This window comes from Alligator sinensis, unplaced genomic scaffold (genome assembly GCF_000455745.1).
Source record: "Alligator sinensis unplaced genomic scaffold, ASM45574v1 scaffold19_1, whole genome shotgun sequence".
In the NCBI taxonomy this organism is placed as follows: domain Eukaryota; kingdom Metazoa; phylum Chordata; order Crocodylia; family Alligatoridae; genus Alligator; species Alligator sinensis.
In genome coordinates, this window is record NW_005841916.1 from 3,224,661 (window position 1) to 3,244,216 (window position 19,556).

At 44.5% G+C, this 19,556-nt stretch overlaps 1 protein-coding gene across 1 annotated transcript in view; it reads right to left on the reverse strand.

The window, feature by feature from the left end:
- CRYBG3 (crystallin beta-gamma domain containing 3) overlaps window positions 1–19,556 on the reverse strand; it is a gene marked incomplete at its 5' end in the record, with an annotated part of 157,041 nt that overhangs the window by 122,414 nt on the left and 15,071 nt on the right. The window contains 1 exon segment of the mRNA XM_025198185.1: window positions 13,416–13,494. Within this exon segment, the coding sequence (XP_025053970.1) occupies window positions 13,416–13,494 (79 nt within the window).

Genomic DNA, 19,556 nt, shown 5'->3' on the forward strand with positions numbered 1-19,556 from the left:
CCAGGATGCAGGTCCAGATGTGGCTGTCTCCCCTGCTGCTTTGCAGCTCTGAGCAGCCCTGTCCCTGCCCATGCTGTTGCCCCTCACTCCCAAGCCACAGTCCCTGTCAGCCCTGCCAGTACCCTTCACTCCCGAGCCAGGGCCCTGCCGATGCCCCTCATGCCCTAGCCACAGCCCCCGACCAGCGCTGGCAATGTCCCTCGCTCCCAACCCACAGCCTCCCTGCCCCACAAGCACTGCTGGTGCCCCTTGCTCCCAACCCACACACCCAACCCATGGCTCCTCCGGATCTTGCACATGCCCTTCACTCCAAACCTGCTGCCCCCCAACTCCCATCCCCACACTATATGAGACAGGATGTAGGTGTGTGGGGTGGGAGACACTTGTCCCCTGAGATTTGAGTGCCCACAGCAGGCATGGGGCTGCAGCCTGGCCTGACTGGCACAGGCAGGAGCTACCTCTATGGCCCAGCAGGCAGGACCCAGTGCAGAAGGGCAGAGTGGGGAAGCAAGACTTGTTGCTGCTGCCATCTGGACCCCCAGTGCCAGCCATGCCACCAGGAGCACAAGGAGTAACAGAATGGGGGAGAGGACCACACTGTCCTACCCTCCTCCCACTACCAGCCACTCACATGCTGGACCATGACTCTACCTCAGCACTACAGCCCAACCGCTGCCACCACCACTCCTCTCAGGCCACCCACGCTGCCTCCCACCTCCCTTCCCCTCCAGGGTAGAGCCATGGCCTGAGGAGAGTGGCAGCAGCAGCCAGGCCATGGCAGAAGGGTAGTGTTGTAGCTTGGTGCACAAGCGGCTGGTGGCAGGAGGTGAGGGCAGTGCAGCCCACCCAAGTATGTTACTTCTCATGTTGCTGGCAGCATGGCTGGCACAGGGGTCCTGGTAGGGATGGTGGCAGTGAGTCTCGCTGCCCCACTCTGCTCCCCCGCACCAGATTCCACCTGCTGGGCCGTGGAGGTGGTGCCTATCCATGCTGGTCCAGCCAGGTTGCAGCCCCATGCCCACTGTGGATGCAGAAATCTGGGAGGGCACATCCCTCCACACGCCCCCATGCTTCACCTATGCTCTCCCCACTCCCCATGCTTCACCCACAGATTTACCTGCAGGGAGCTGTGGGAGCTTTTTTCCATGCTGCCTGGCTGTCACATGCAGCATGCAGCTTTTTTCCCCTGCCTGACTGCACTCCCTCCCGTTCCACCAGCCCCAAGTAGCTCCTGCATGCTGGAACCCTGCCAGCCTGCAAGGGAAAACCTTTAGTTTCTTGCATTTTTCTCCTGTTTTTCTGTGGCAAATGGAAAACACAGAACCCTATTGGTTAGCCCATGCTGAAGCCCCTGAAGCTGTTAGATTAAAGCTAGTTCGGCTGTACCTAATGATGCTGCAATCCCATCTCCAAACAGAGAATAAACGTACCTTGCAGTGTTGACTGCACACATGTAAGCGGGCATAGTACCCACTACTAACTTGAACAGTTCCACTGAAATACACAAGCAGGCCCCAAGAGCCTGGTAATATGCTAATGACAAAGTGTACATAAAGTTTTAGTCTTAGACAGACTGTAGAGAAAAACTATTTGTGAGCACTGATGGCCTTCTCTCAGTAACAGAGCAGGCAACAGTTCAAATCGCCAGAGGCTCTAATTTGGCAGGATCCATGTGTCAATCTGTCAAGAACACAATCGCTTATTGTCCCAAAAACTGAATGAAGTGAAAATACTAACAGAAGAAAAACACAGATTTCCTTGAACAAAGGATTAGCTCCCAGCCACAATAATGAGACATTTCAGATTACAACCCACTAAGTGAAATCTAAATATGAAGCAGAAATTCTGGACAGCAAAACAAAACTCAAATGCTAGTTGTTTTAGTATAACGGATTTTGTGGAGGAAGCACACTTTGCATGCTGTGCAAGCATATGCACACATTTTAATGTTGTTACCATTGTACCATGGCAACTGTTCACTTAAAATACCTCAGAGGCTCATGTTTGTGATACAGCATAAGAGGAAGGACTGGAAGTCAAAACATAGGGGTTCCGATTAACTCAGGGGAGGGCCAAATACAGCCTGAGGGCCGGATCTGGCCCAACAAGCACTTACATCTGGCCAGCGGTGCCCTCCAGTGAACTGCACCCTGCCCAGCCCTTCCACCTACAAGGGTGAGAGAAAGGCACCCATATTTACTCATGCCCCCAACATACCCTATTGTGCCTTGCTCCTGCCCTTGAAGGCAGAAAGGCCCCAGCCCAGCCACTATGTAGCTTCCAGGCAGGACTGCTGCTGCTGCAGCTGCTGGGGACCTGCTCGATTTCCCCAGGGTCCCGCTTGCTCTAGGCAGCAGGTAGGGAAGCAGTGGGGGCAAGGGCAGAGCTGCAGCTGGATGGGAGCATGAAGTGTGGGGCTAGGGGTAATGCGGAGCCTGTGCCCAGGGGGGCAGCAGCAGTGTGGAGCTTTGGTCAGCAGTGTGGGGGTGTGAGGGACGGTGGGGGATGTAGGGACCCCTCCCCACACTCTCCCTGTGGCATGCAGCCCTGGCAGGCTGCAGCGGCAGCAGGCGGGGGCACTCAGGGCGCTGGTGCCTAGTGCAGGCATTGCCACCCCATGTGTGGCTCCGACCAGCACTGCACATTGCAGCAGGGGGCGCAGCTCAGCTGAGCAGCCTCTATCGCCGGTCCTCCCCGTTGCGCATGTGCAGCCCCAACACTCGCATGCCACAGAACGGAAACCCCACATGCTGGAGCTGCCCGACTTCTCCACACTCCACCATGCCGGTCCTGCGGCAGGGGGCAGGGAAGGCAGCTGGCTCTAGCACATGGAGCTTCCCTCCCATGGCACACAAGTGTGTGGGGGGCTGCACCGGTGATATAGACGGTCCAGTGGGAGCTGCACTGGCTGGATGTGCAGCGCTGGGCTGGCCAGAGCTGCGGGTCTCTGGGCACCAGCACCGGGCACGAGCACTGCCCCCCCCACCCCCCGTTGCTCCATGGAGGGTGGGTGGGGTTCTTCACACCCTCCCTCACATCCCACAAGTGCCACAAGCCCACACCCTGACCCTACAACCTGCCACATATACACAACCCCTCAACATACCTTATGCACCCACAAGCCCTCACCCCCCCCACCATATACATACACCCCCCCAGCCACACCCCCAACACAATACACAAAACTAAGAATTTATTTTTGAGTTATTATGCAATCACCTCTATATATAGTATGCAAATACAAATCATGACAAAAATATTTTTGTAATAAAATTTAAATACGTTATAGTAGGTGTTTGACTTCTAGCGTAAGATTTTTTTTCCTCTGGTTCTAAGGTAGCAACCCCCAACTCCCAATAGGAGTGTTTCTGGAAGGCAAAGAGAGGGACTTCCGGGGGCTAAGTCAGGGGTTAGGGGTAGGACATCCAGTCCCAAGATGGCAACCAGGAGGCAGGGCAACTGTCAAGAGGTGGGGCTACCCATGCAGCCCTCCAAAGCTCACCAAACCTCATTAAGCGGTCCTCCACCTGAAATAATTGCCCACCCCTTGATTAACTCTTTTCACAACCTTGGACCAATTACTTAAACCAGTGGTCGCAACCCATGACATGCATGCCACAAGTGGCACGGGCAGCTGGTGTGTTTGACATACAAGTCCCAGGTGCCATGTTAAAGGAAGCACCTGCAGGAAGACACAGGGCACCACTTTGGGAGGTGGCTGGGATCAAAACAGCACTTGGAAAAGGAGCAGCACTCAGGGGACATTGCTAGGTTGAAGGCTTGGCCCAGCTGGAGTAAGTAGTATAGTACTGAATTCAGTGTTGCGCTCAGGGTGATTGTGGTGGTTCACTGGAGTGACACTATATCATACTTTGGACTTGACTTAACATAGGGCACCTTGACCACCATTGGCTTACTCTCTCAGGTCACCTAGCTGAGAAACATGGACAATATTACTCTAAAGTAATATTCATTACTGTATTGAAAATGCTTTATGATCATGGTATGAAAGGCATCATCAATGTACAAGGTAGTATAATTATGAACCACTGCCCCAGTTGTTACAGCCTTATGAGATCCCATGGTAAAACAGACAGGACAAAATTACAGTTCTAACCAATTTCTCACATATTTTTTATGAGTATCCCATTTTAGCTTAATTAACAGCGAGTAGCTGAACAGCACATAAATACTGTATACACTTGGGTCTCTCTATGCATATTCGTTTTGTGTGACTTCACTTATATGCAAGACATTATTTACACCAGAAATTTGCTGTGTGAGAAAAATTCGCTTTGTGCCAGGCTGGCAGAGTTCCAGCCTGCAGGGGGCTGGGAGGAAGTGGAAGGAAGGTGGCAAGATGGTGGACCACATGCACATACAGCACACGCATGTGGCCCCAGGTAGCCTTGAGAGCAGCTCCGGCAGGTAAGTGGGGGGCAAGAGGGGGATTGAGACCCTTGCAGGGAGGGAGATGGGCATGGCTGGGCTGGGGCTGCTGTGCAGCCAGGCGGTGCTTGGGACCTGGGACGGGGACTCGGGTGCCTCATCCATGGAAGGGAAGGGCTGCTCGGGCTGTGGAGGCTCCGGGACAGGGAAGCAGGGCAGCAGGTAACAGCAGGGCCGTGCGGACAACCTGCTCACCTGGCACTGCCCTGGCAACGCACCCCCTGCACCTGCTGCTGCTTGGAGCACGGAGCTCACAGCTTCTCTGTGCAGTCCCGCTGATCCCAGCCATACTGTGTTGCACCCGCCGGGCCGGAGAACCCGGGGGAGGGAAGCAGGGTGGCAGGGAATGGCAGCTGGTTGCTGCTGCTCACACTGCTTCCCTCCCCCAGGCTCTGCAGCCCGGCGAGCGCAACCCAGTGTGGCTGTGATCAGCGGGACCACACGGAGAAGCTACGAGCTCCGCGCTCAGGAGGCAGGTTGCCAGGGCAGTGTGGGACAAGCAGCAGCAGGTGGGGAGATCCCCATGCGGCTCCTCTTCTCCCTGAAGACTGCTCTCAGCATACTTTCTCTTGTTCTGAGGGGAAGAATCTGTTATCTCTGATGCACTTCCCACATGCTTTGTAACACAACTGATTTCTCAGATGATAAACACTTTTGTTTTCCATACAGCATGACAGAAAAAATAGGTATTCTTGAGCAACTGATGCAGTTAAATACTAGAGTCTTTGTATTTCCCAAAGCAAATCCGATTAAAAGGAATCAAGGGCAATGAAAGACATGAAAAAGGGATTCATGAATTTAAGATAAGTAGGGATTTTTTTTGTTTAGCCTGAATTTTTCCTAACAGGAAAGGCATTCAGAATGAAGTGTGCATCAACTAGAGAATTCTGAGCCTGCAACACTAATATTGTTGAAGAAAGAAATGGACATATGACTTGGAAGTCACACTGAGGATTTTCTATAATTTTCTGGTGCCATTGTTTCTATGTTTCTGGGGCCATTAACTCCCAGCCCATGGGCCACATCCAGCCCCAGGGGCTACCCAAGGATCCTGTGAGAAGCCCCACAGGCCATGGCCCTATATGCTAGATCGGGCATGCAAGGGCCAGATTCTAGCAAGCAGGGGTAGTGCAGTGTTCCCAGAGCCTGATGTCATCTGGCTGGGCTAAGGCTGTAGGGGCCCCACCTCCATCAGCTAGGATCGGGCTCCAGCAAAGTAGAGGTGGTGCAGGGCACCAGGCCCCAATCCCAGCATGCGGTGCCTAATCCTGCCCAAAGACTGGTCCTGGACCATTCATCTGGACCATGCAGTCAAAACTGTGAATACCACTGCTTCGCAGAATATCAGCTGCTCTGTGATAACAAGTGGCTCCCTGCATGTTACATTTATACTGTGATTAATATGTTAATTGTGACATAAATAGCAAGGGTGCTAAACATGCACTCAATTTAAGGCAAACCAACTATAAAAATATTCCACATATAATGTGGTTTGTGCAGTGCCTTAAATTGAATGTGTGGCATGTTGATGGCAGGGGCTGTCTGGGGGTAGTGTCCCACAGGTAGAGCTAACAGTCTTGCTGGCACCAGCCTGGGGAAGCCCAAGGTTTCCAACCTGTCCAGGGCTGACAATCAGTTGATTGTTGACACCGGCCCCACAGGGCAGCCAGGATTCTGGGGCTAGGTTGGTATGCTGGCTCCCAGGAAATAAGTGGAAGCTAAGCATGGTAAACTAGTGCTAAAGAAGAGGCTAAATTACTACAGCTTAGCTACCACAGGCAGTTATTATGAAATAGCTGATGCCCAGTAAAGCCCTGGTCCACTATTATCCTGCAGTAAGTGGTTCATAGGTCAATATAATTTATATTAGCACAGCTCCCAGCAATCCTTGTCAATCACCAGGACCCACTGAAGTGTCTACTCCAGGAGTCAGCAACCTCCTCCATGCATGCCGGAGCATGGCACGCAAAGGTATTTTGGCACATGCACCTCAGAGCAGATGGCGGGGAAGGGGCCAGGGCTGCACTGCCAGAACAAGGATTAGCCTCTTGCAGCTCCCCTGCTGTCTGCCTGGAGGCATGCATGCACCCACCACTGGGAACAAGCTGGGCTAGGGCTCTGCAAGCCCAGGGGCAGCTGCTTGCAGCTTCCCCCCCACCTGCTGACAGTAGCCTGGGATCCACGGCAGGTGGCAGGGACCCGTCCAGAGCCCAGGCTTGGCTTGTTGCTGGAAGCAGGTGCACACACACCTGCTGCAAGGGTCCTGATCCTTGTTGTGGCAGTGCAGCCCAGGCCCTTTCCCCGCTGTCTACCCCAAGGCACGCATGTACCCGCTGCCGGCTCCGAGCTGGGTTGGGGCTCCCTGGACCCCAGTGCAGCTACTTACAGGCTTCTGGCTGCTTGCCACAGCCAGCCCTGGCTCCGAACAGGCCCCTGCCGCTCACCACGGAGCCTGGGCTGCTCTTGTGGCGGGCAACAGGGTGGCTGCAAGCAGCTACACCAGGGTCTGTGGAGGCCTGGCCTGGGTCAAGGCCAGCAGTGTATGCATGCATGCCTCAGGGAGAACAGAGAGGAAGAAGCCCGGGATATGCTGCCACAGTAAGGATTGGGCCCCTTGAGGCTCCCCTGCCATCCACCCCTGGCATGCCAACATCTTCCAAGTAGAGGGTGCAGGTGTTTTTGGCACTCTGGCCAAAAATGTTGCTGACCCCTGGTCTATACTGCTATTATTTGGGTTATTGTTTCAAATTTTACTCATTTGAACTGTCCCCTGACATTACTGTAAGTATCTCTGATTAAAGATCAAGATTCAGTATTCATTTTTCAGTATGTGAAACTCTCCTTATACTAGATCTTAAGCCTTGAGCTAACTGCCTTTCTTTACTGTAACTTCTCTCTCTTCCTCCTCTCTAAATCCTGTTAATTCTACTGTTCCATTTCTTTTATATGAAGAAGAGTCACATTTGAGGTGTGATTTGGGCAGTCCATTACCCAGATTTAACTGAGACTCCCTTTGGATTTTTAAAAATAATCAGCTGTAAAAGTGAAGCTTACCCTCTCCTTGTATGAAGGCTGAGAAGCTATCTAGGATTGGAACCTGTGAACTCTCTCAACCGACGTATTATTGACAGACTATATATCGGTAATTACATTTCCACTTATGTAATGGAAACACGCCATATTTCCACTTACCTATCGCACGCCATATTTCCACAGGGGACTTTGCGAGTCCCCTTAAGGCTAGGGACAGACATTACACATAAACCAGTTTTACTGGTTTAAACCTGTAACAGAACAGTCATTCAGTACACATAAACCAGTTTCAAAACAGCTGAAACCTGTCTGAGATAAACCTGGTTGAATGTAGTATCAGACTTAACTGATTTGGCTCAAACCAGTTTATGCATTGTCTGTCCCAGACCCCTTCCTGGTTTAAATTAAACCAGACTCCCCCAGCATCCCGGCATGCTCTCTGGGCTGGCCCCAACCCTTTGCTCCCCAGCTGGAGCAGGGAAAGGCAGGGGTGGGGGTCTGGCCAGGGAGGGGTTTAATTCCCCCCTCTCTGTCCCACCAGCAGGGATCCAAGCTGGGTCTGCCGGACACTCCCCACTTGCTGCTACTGCAGCGGGGTACCACGACCCTGAGGCAGAGCAGGGCACTCCCCTCTACCCGCACTGGCAGCTGGGTCTACCCATCGCTGTTGCCACTGTGCTTGCTCCCTGTGGGGAATGAGCCCCCTGCTGTTCCCTCCCCCAGATGCCGGAGGGAAGGGAATAAGGGGCCCAAGGGGTCTGGCTGTGCCCCTGCCCCACTGCTGCAGCAGGAAGGGGAATGGCCTTTGATGGGGGCAGCAACCCCTGTCATAATGTTGTGGAGCATGAGCCCCTTCTTGGTGGGGAACTGCAGCAGCAGAGCTGCACGCAGCAGCACCAGGGTACAGAGTGGGCCAGAGCCCTGCAAGCCCCTCGCAGCACCACCGTGCTCTGCAGCAGTTCTGCTGGCCCTGCAGTGTGGCTCCTGCCAGGAAGAGGCTCACACTTGGGGATCAGCCTGTTTCCCCTCGACAAGGTTGCTCCCCACCGAGTGGCCGGGCAGGGCCAGATGCCACCAGCAGAGCTCCTGTTGGGGGCAGGGAGAGGGGTTACCCCCCACTCTGCCTTCAGAGCACTGCAACTGGGTTTGCCCGGCCTGGCCACAGATGCCACTCGGTCTGTGCTTGGGGCAGGGTAGTGGAATAAACCCCCTCCTGCCTGGATGGGGCTGACCGCGAGTTTGTCCTTGTTCAAAACTGAAGTGCTCCTTGACATTAAAATTGTAGTAACTGCATAAATAGGCCTTTAAATACATGCTACATGCATGTTAAGAAGTAGAGCTATAAACCCTTCCCAAATTACCTAATTACCTTCCCAAATAGCCTAGCTCAGATATGAGCATTCCCACAGCTAAGTTCTTCTTGAGTTAGTGCACTCAGCTGTGCATTTCGGGGGGCAGGGTATATTCCATGATAGTTCGGGCTGATACTTCAAACAACCTTTGTATCAACTGCAGGAGAATGCAGAATCAACTGCAGAAGAACCTTTTACAGGGAAGTTACAGGACTAGCAAAGGAGAATTGGTACTCTAGAAATGTAGCCTACGTTCTCAATGCAAAGTGGGTCAGTTTCAGCCTGAGGGGAAGAAAACCTGAGTTCTAAACCATTTTAACCCACTCCAGGCTTAAAACACCTCCAAACCATGGTGAGTTTCTATTTGAGGGGCTTACTAGTGTAAGGTTAAAACCTGGGTTAACCCTAGACCTGTGCATTGTGGTTTCTTCATCAATATGATATCAGCAAGACATTGTCATGCCTAGAACTCACCACAATACAAATATTATCTCTACGATATGCTGATCCACTGAAGTTAAGTCAATCTGCATTTCAACTATAAAGCAGTTTTAAGATCTTCACAATCAAAGCTTTACACACAGAGACACACACTTTAGGATGAAATAAGTTTCAGTATCTTGTCCATGAAAGAAAGAAATTGTCATTTTATGTGGCAATGATGAACAATTAAGTTAATGATGTACTAATAAACATTGGATACTGGTTTTATAATCCTGCAATGCAGTCTTAAAAAAAATGAATGCAATGCTCAAATGTCATATACATACATGAAGCTACATAAACTTAATAATTATACTCATAGCATTGAATTGCAGCCTGTATAAATTGAATATTTACTAAGAAAGAACAACACTACTGCTCTGGCTCATAGTAAGTAAGCAAGTGAAATAATCTGAGAAAAAAGTATTAATTCACAAGGTATTTACAGGAAGTGAATTAAAATGCATTGTTAATGTATGTACCTCCTCATATTTCAATATTTCTGTGATACTGATCAACTAAAGACTGACTGACACTTTCCCATGTAACCAGATATGATTTTACACTTTCAGGGCATGATGATACTAGTACATTACATGCACATCTTAACCATGTAGGCTGGATACTTCATGCAAATCAGAAAGTTTAATATGGGTGAAAGATGAGGGATGGAAAACACTGTTAACTGCAGTTCTCAATACAGCCACACAACAAGCACATTGCCATCCATGTATGTATACATGCACACCTTACCTCAAAACAATCTTACTTGCAAAAGGACAACTAAAAAAGCCCATCTTTGAGGAATTTTAAAAAAGTATATATCCACTAAAGCTTGAATGTCTTCCAAACCCAAATATTATTCCCGACTCAAGTCACTGAACCAGAGAGTTTCAATTCCTTTCAACTTTACATAAGATATCTCAATATTGGCTGATGTCATGTATGATGCAAGGAGGCCCTGTTACACTGAACTTTTTCCCCTACCCACATGGGAAATAAAAGCCATTTTGATCTCCTGCCATCTCAACACTGATCAAACATCTGCAATTTTACTACAGTGAGTACACAGGAGGTGACATAAGTTTTGGTATAATGCAAATGTCTAAATCTTTTTTAGCCAGAATCCAGAAAGACCCTCCAAAGGCTGCTCTAAGGGGATCATATAAAGAAACTAAGGAAGAAGTGAAATAGAAAATCCACAAGCACATACTGAACAAAATAGGTGAAGCTGAAGAAAGGTGAAAGCCATGCCTTTTTTTTTTTTTTATAAAGCTTACTCTGACAATTGCAATTAATTACCATAAGATGGAATTCATTGCATACTGTAACACTTTTAGACGATAAAGCACAAATCAAATGCAACATTAAGCAAAGAGTTCCAATGGCAGAATGAAGAATATTTAACTCTAGATTCTTTAGAGCTAAAACACCTTACAAAATTTACTTAGCGAACCATCCTTTAGCACAATGTGGCAGAAAAGACAGATGCCATGGGGTTTGCGTACAGGATTTAATTACAGGTAATAGTTACAGACTAATTAACAAAAGGATAGCTGCTGAATTAGGGTTTTTTTTGTTTTCATTAAATAAGGACACGGTAATAATCAGGAAAACAAAAAGACTTCTAGTTTACTGGTTCAAAATCCTATGCTCCTTTTACTCCACTCATACATCCTGATTATTCTTTCCCTTAGAAACCTTCTCTTCTTACTTCTCTCTGTGTTATCTCTTCTTCTTCCAAAAGTTGTATTTATGTACACCAAAAATCTCTCTCTTCATTCAAATCTTTCCTCAAAGGAAAATCCTTCTTTCAATAACAATCAACTGTATCATATTTACTTGAATATGAGATGAGATTTATTTCCCCCCTTGGCAAGGACAAACATGCTGATGGGAACCTACCACAAGGACAGGTTAGTGCAGTCCATCTAAATAAGATGATAGTGTCCATTAAGTGGAGTTCCCTTCGCTGCTGACTCTTTCAAGTCACGGAGAGCCACCACACTACATATATTTCAATTTCCTCTTTACTCTTGCAGCTGAGCAGTGCCTTTTTTACCCAGTGATGGGGATTCCAATGATTCCTGTTTCTTCACTAACCTTAAATGCCTAGCAAACATCACAAAACAGGGCCCAAATGATTCATCCATAATCCCTCTCTCGTCCTCTCTCTCAATGCAGCACTTAGGATTAGTGTGACCTCACCCTCCATGAGGTCAAGCCAGACCAGGTTGCCCTGTGTCTCATCTTCATATAAATTTTTGGATCATCCTGGGACTTGGGACAAAAACACCCAGTTCCAGTCATGAGGGGGCTAATTAACACATGAATCCTTTGGGGGTTAGTATCTGGAGTACACATACATACTGAGCGCTATAGCTTGACATGCTTTTGATTCTGGTAGGGTCTAGCCCAATGACCTTTGTGGTAAATCACAAACCTTTGGCTTTGCACTACATAGAGATGGTTTTGTGTGACTGTAACAGTCAAAGGAGATGACGGGCATGCGGGCATACAGTAGTGGTTATTCTAACAGGGATGATGATGGTTAACTGTAGATGCACATTATGGACTGTCAAGTGAACAGTGTCGGTCACAAGACAGGACAGTAAAAGTACAGATAAACACACAGCTAGATAGATAGCTAGACAGATATACATCTATTTCTATCTAGCTAGCTGTCTATGAAGAGAGACAGAGAGAGAGAAAATACATATTTATGCAAAAAAAAAAAAAGTTTGTACTACATATAAGTAAGTGCCAAAGTCCTGATCAAAAGTGTTTATGGATTACCTGTTCTAAAACTTGCCAGTTTCAAAAAACAGCAACATGCATCAATTCTGGATGAACTAAAGTATATACTATATACAAATTGTTACAGCCAAGTTTAATTTCAAGGTTATTGTTTTCAAATTTGCTCCTCACTTCAATGTGCTCAGGGAGAGCAGGGTCTGACTGCAGAGGGAGAAGGGGCTGCCAAGGGAAAAAGTTGGGGGAAGTAGAGAGCCAACAAGCCACTCCCCGTAATTTTTCCCCCTGCTGTAGTAGTATAGGAAGGAGACAAATTCAAGGCAAACCTTCAATAATATATCTGGAAAATTATAACAAATGTATACATTTTCCATATATAGAATCTAATTACTGGGAAGGTTGCCTTATGATCATGACTGTCTTCTATTTGAGTAAATACAGTATTCAATGAGGTTCTTTGTAAGGAGTGAGATCATGACAAGATGAATCAAATGAGATGATATTTGAACTGTAAGCCATTTGGAGCAGGGCCATTTCTCTGTGTATCGGCAACACTAAATCAAGTAATAAAAATGCAGCCCAGGTTAATAACAGTTGAAAGTCATAGGTCTACACACAGTGGCCTACCTGAATTGAGTTGGGTGACTTACATCAGAAACCTAATGGATAGTTGCCCAAATCATCATTTACATTAACTGATACTCTTCAAAAGACATGAGCAATGGGACCATGTTCTGAATTGTTGTGACTACAGAGTGAGCCACAAAATGGTTCCAGGGTGCCAGGAACTAGATACAGCGGCACAGAGGTGACTTTAAAGAAAGGTACATTACTATTTTCTGAGCTGAATAATGTGAATAGTATTCTGGAATGAAGGGCCCTTCTGCAGGAATGGCAATGAAATTAAGCCACAGTATGGTGAACATATATTAACACTGGTAGGACTAGGGTTACAGCAAAATCTCACACAGATGCTTTTACCAGTAATTTGTATCATTTAAGGGCACCTTAAGTTTTAGAATGAAACTGTCGCTGAACAGAAAAGACTTGGTGTTGATAGGCTATATGAAAAAAAAGCACTGAGGAGATGCTTGACTTTATATACGAAGGGGCATGGACTTTTTCCCAGAATCTTGAATCACAGACCATATTTTTGCCTTTTGTTACTGTAGTAGCACTTAATACAATGGAAGCTTGACCCGCAACTGTAAACTCTAGGTACCACCATGACATAAAAAACAAACAAACATATTCTAGCAAGAGGCAGAGGAGGAAAGTGGGCAGGGGGAGGAAGAAGGGTGGAAAGAAACTTTTCCTCCAGGAAAATAATAAATAATTTCATACCTCTAACACCTCTGGGAGAAGTGGATTTTTCTGTTTATCACTTCTTAAACTTGTGGTTTCATTTTTCTTATCCTCAAAGCTGAAAAGCAAAAAATAAAATTGTTTTCACAGTTTTATATATCTTCCTTATTTCGAGCTACTTGCCAAAGTATAGCATCATGCAATTCAAAGGCAAAACTGGATCATCTCTTAAAGAAGACATGTTGTACGTAGTTATGCTTTCAAAAAATTGACAAAGGAAGACCTACAAAAACCTGACAATGCTTCAGTTGAAAAGGCATACTATACAAATAGATGAAACAGAAATACAGATGCTACATTACATAAAAAACAAATAAAGTTGCAAAGTTAAATGTTCAGAAGTAGGACATGTCATAATTAAAGTCACTAATATAATCTTAATTAAGACCTCCTATACATTATTTTCTGCCAACAAGTGGAGTCCTGTAGAAGTACAGAGGATTCCTGCTCTTCTTAATGTCCATTGCAACAACAATATCTGGCCATCAGAAGGAACAATTTCAGGAAAAAACAACTCCATACTTGCTATCATGGGGCTGGAGCTTAGCTGACTGCTCTGCACATATGAGAAGTATATGCTGGTTGGCACAATGAAGTTAAAGAGGTGGATGGAGCACCTATAAGTGCAGGTGGAAGTGCTAAGATATTCTCGAAAAATTCTTGCAATCAATTTATTAACTGGGCACTTATTGTCCTCTAATATTGTTCTTGGAAATGGAAGAGCATTTATACTAAAACTAGATTTAATAGGAGTCATGTTGTGGGAGACACCCTATAGGGAAAAAATTCAACTCAAGCCACTAAAGCCAGGGGTCAGCAACCTACAGCCCAATGGCCAGAATTGGTCCAGGAAGCTCAGACATCAGTGGCAATTCAGTGGCAGGGGAATTCGGAGGCATTTGCTGGGTCACACGCGCAGTGGCAGCCATGTCAGAAGCCTCAGCTTGCCTTGGACCAAACTGCATTATTTCATCCCGCTGTGCCTACAAAGGTGTTGACTGCTGGCTTAAACTGTAAACAGATGAAAGCAATTTTAAAAGGAGAAGTATCAGGTAACATCATCTGCAACCACAACTACATATAATAGGGTGACAGATACATCCTGCCTAATCTCAGGCTTACCATTTCCACTCTGCATGCTGAGAAGAAAAGTAGTATGTGCTGGCATTTTTACAAGTATGTGCAGGGGGGAGGGAGAATGTTTTACATTAAGACATCCTGTATTTAAAGAAACACTCTGTGTTGCAATAAGATCATACAATCTGACAAAAAGAAACTGGTCCAGTTATATTCAAATGCACCAAAGTTAAATGCATGTATGTATGCCACTTCATGGTTCTTTATTGAGTATAAAAAAAATTACTGAAAAGCTGCTTCTAAATAAAAGGGAAACATGCCTTCTGCTTATTTTTAGTTTAGAAATAATCTGACTGGATTTGTTGGAGAGAAAAAAAAGTGAGCCAGGAGCTCTCAGGGTTTGACCAGGGTTGTATGTATAAAGAATTCAAAAGATCTTTTCTCCCGAGTGTTTTTCAGAAGTTTTAAATATGCATTAATGAAGGCAGGGAAAAAAACCTAAACAAATTGTAAAGTAGCCTGACCAGAAGTCCCTTTCCCTCATAATTGGATAAAAACAGGAGCAGCTATTTCTAACATTTAAAAAAAATACATATATTTTAAGTTTTAGTTTTATACACCAGAAACAGAAACTGGCGTTTCTTTCCTCAATTTTACAGATAACATTTAAGTTCAGAAATGACTGCAACTGAATCTTTATGAACAGCATTTTAAAATGTGTTTAAAAGTACTTGGATATCTTTAAACCTGATCTAGTCATTGACAAAAGAATAAAAGAGCCAGTCCACACTGCTACCTCTCTTTTAAAAGGTTGATGGGTCAAAACAATAGCCTATAAATTCCTTGTCTATTCTTGAAAGTGTTCAATAAAAGAAATTCTACAATCTCTTCTGTGTTGTATGTCACGCTACTAGAAGCACTTTCTTACTTTTCCCCTTTTAGTGAAAAAAAAACTACTCTCAGAATTGCATGGCTTATCCTGATGGTGACATGCCTAACATCAGCTGGAGTTCCATGCAAACTGAAAAAGAGATGAAGAATGGCACTGATATCCACCCTGAGTTTCTCCCCTTTGCCATAGGATGTTGCATCTTAAGGAACCTATCTTCACTACTTTGAAAAATCTCATCCTGGCTTTTGTCAAGTATCACAGTTACTTAAAGACCATTAGAATGCCAACCATTCATTTCTCCTTTTTCTTTTAGTGTCTCTTTTATATGACATGTTTTCTAAGCCTTCTATAACTTCATTGCCTTCTCTTACGGGTTGTCTTTAGTTTTTTTAAGTATAATACTGACACACAGCAGCTTTATTATGGCCCAACGGACAGTTCAGCTTACTCTGAAATACAGTCAGAGATGAAATGATAATAGGTGAACACAAGAGAACAGACAGAATTTTACTAACATAAAAACAAACAAACTAACTTGCCTATTTGACTCCCCATCCCCATACAAATGTTTCCATGCTACTGAACTTTTTTGCTTTATTTAGTAAACAACACTGTTCTTAAAGGTCCTTGATGCATAACAAGTTGAGTCATATAATGCAAATAAAGAAATAAAGCTTAAGCCCCAAAATTCTCTACAGAAGACATGGCTCTTGGATTGTTTAGAATAAGACTTCATTGTTTTGTTTTCTTTACTTGAGACTACCTTGCAGAGCAGAGACCAGTACGTATATCTTAGCTGGTGTTAAATCTTTTATTTTGGGAATAGGCCAGCTATTGCTGAAGGTTCTTGATGATCTAGGTCATCATTCTTCTATTAAAGAAAATGAAACATGGAATGAATTTTATCCACGAATGTTATGCAACTGAGGGACCTGCAAATACTAGAACACGTTAAAATATTTTTCAAAGCAGAAAAAACAAAAAAATGGAAAAGGACATTAAGCTGTACTTTAAAAGGAAGTATAAATCTATATGATGCTAAAACATAGGTGAGCTAATGGAACTGCACCACTCCTTTTGTCATAACAGGTCATCTTCTACACACAACCAGTAAAACATACTAGATGCGTGCATACAAGAGGGTTTCATTCAAGATTTATGGAGAATAAAGTAATAATATAAAGTCTGTTATAACATTTTTAGGCAGTTACATAAAAATATGCTCCAAAATACTAAACTAAAACTATCCAGTTCAGTTTTTCAAGCAGCAGTAAAATTCCTATATTTTATTCCTGCACTGATAGTCTGAGTAAACACTAGCTACATTTTATCACTCTCATAAATACATGTTCTAAGCTTCCATTGTTTAAAATAGTAGCAGAGAATGTTCTGTAGGATATTTTTTGTCAAAATAATGAATCCCTGAGCAATGTAGATACCCCTGAGATACCATGCAGCACTCACCTATTATACTGTTGTTAAAAGGGAAGACATATGGCAACTGACAGCATGTGTAGGTTCATCAAGATGACTGGTCTTTTTTCACATTTAGAAGACTTCAGTCTTACTGAAAGTTCACCTCAGATAGGCGTGCATAAGCAACTACTCAATTCTTTTCTTACATGATGAGTTAAGAGTTAACTTTACAAGGTGCTGAGCGCTCTGTTCCACTTCGGCAAAGCCCTTTAAAGAAGATGCCAAACTTTATCGACATGAGTATTCCTACTGAAGTCAAATGGAGTATTCCTATGCTTAAAGTGCTTTGGTGGATCAACCCCAGCAAACAGAACAATTTCAGCACTTCCACTTACTAGTCCACGAGATGTGATCCTTTTAATGAGACACGGCTTGTAGACCATGCTTTTGTTATATTTGGAGGCTCACTGACAAGACCATCTCTTAACAAGAGTCAAATAGCTGAGCACCTACTACGTTGCCATCCAATGCCTATACATGGCAGAGAGGATGTGTGATGTTTTAAGCAATTCTATACTCAAGTGACACGAGCTGCTATCAGAAACGCAGAAGGTCTAGATGGCTGGTGAGAATAATCACTCCCAAACTGCATCGTTGGCATCTCACCAAGGGACTTGATTATGAGCCATTCACTAATACTCACAACTCTATATACTACATATTAACCCCATTGTACAGAAAAACCAAGAACAAAGAGATTAACTAACTTGTCCGAAGTCACAAATTCAGTGATTGAACCAAGACTAGAATCCAAGTCTCCAAGTCACGGACACAACCTATGATTTCACATTGACTTTCTATTGTTATTGTCACTAACCATGATGGTCCAGGAATATGTGAAAAGTAAGATGTGTGGGTGGGGTCAGTTAATATACTATATTAGGTTAACTTTATGATTGGGAGAGACATCAGACAAAACGTTCGTCTTCAGGTTTGAGGGAAAGGCATTGTATACCCCAAAATTTATCTAACAATCTCTCCCACCTGAAAGTTAATTTAACCATCAGCACAACCAGATGACTAACCACCAGCTAAAAAAAGCAGGAATTTCCCTTCCTAACACTACCCTGCTGCTGTTACCTCCTGTTTTGCCAATGTGTATTTTGTTAATCTCCATCATTCTTGCTATTTAAACAGTTGAATAAATTTGAGCAACAGTATAGTCCACTGTATATGTTCAGCCTAAGCCTTTGTTTATATAATATTCTAATGCTCTCCATTCCTCTAGTGTTGAAAAATTCCTTGAAAACTGGGACAAGTGGCACTTGAACCAGAAGCAGCTTTTTCAACCAATATTTTAATCAATGTACTTGTACAAGGAGGGATGGATAGAGATTATTACTCAGGAAATGAATGTTCATTTTAAATAGTGCTACTTACAGACAGACAAAACTATGTACAAAGAAGAAGCAGATAAGCAGAAGTACTCAAATCTAGATCAGCTAAAATACATAAGGGATTATGGTTTAAGAACCTGCACAAAGGAGCAAGTTGGACTACATGACTTAAATGGTCTTTTCCAACTTTCTCTGTAAAGGCAGAGCAGATAAAACTATAAACAATTAAATCTTCAAAGGCTACTGAAATTATTTGTGTGTGTGTACACACACACACACACACACACACACATATATACTGGTAAATCCACTTCCTCCATCTTTGTTCTTTACAACAATCTCTCAGAACTTCAATGTTAAAAAAAAAATCTCTTCCTTTACTAATACTCCCCACCCATATTACATACACAATAGCTAGTTAAGATGTTGTTTCTTGTGATGTAATTCTTGTTGTAATTCTGGGAACTGACTTTTCTCTAAAATGAAGAGCAACAGAAATAAAGAACAAAATGCATGAATTTTGTCAACAGAAGAACTAAATTTGAATCTTACTATGATGAAACTGGAAATTAAGATACTTAGTGCTTCCTGCTGTGAATTTGCTCCCAGATCAAACAATTTTTCAGACAAGCTACATTCTAATAAGACTGCATCAGTACAAATAATATGGAGGGGGAAGAAAAAGGGGCACAGGGGACGGGATGTTTTGAAGGCTCTGTGGGAAATGTATAGCTAGTCACGGTCAAGGCCACCAATTATAAAACAGGTTCAGAACTTATACATTGGCTCCCCTCTTGGCATGCAAGATTATGCTGGCCAGAACAGACATTGCTATGTATGGGTTCTCCAACTACCTATCATTAAGGGAGACTACTTCATAAATAGTTTGGCCCCTAGCAATCATCAGATTAGCCTATTATTATTTTTTTGTAAATGGGCTTCCCTTCAAATTGATCAAAAAGCTAAAGCCATTTTAGATGGTGACTATAATGGTGAGAGAATCAGTAGTGCCTCATCTTTGTGATCTCAGTGGTTGCCAGTAAACTCCATCATAAACCAATTCTATTTTTGGTCTGCCGGGTAGTAAACAGAACTGCTAATAAAACTGCCCTAATGTATGCATCTGTGCAACCATCCCCACAGCACTATTGAGATCAGCTGCAACATCCTTGCTCTCCATCCCATATTTTCAATTCAGTTTTGCTGAAGGCACTGTATTTTGGTTAGGGATCTTATTTACAGAACTTTCCCTGCAAAAGACTCCTCATTTAGCCTGTCTGAAATTGGGTATAACATTTTTACCTCCATTTTTCACTGGATATTTGCGCAGGGGGGGGG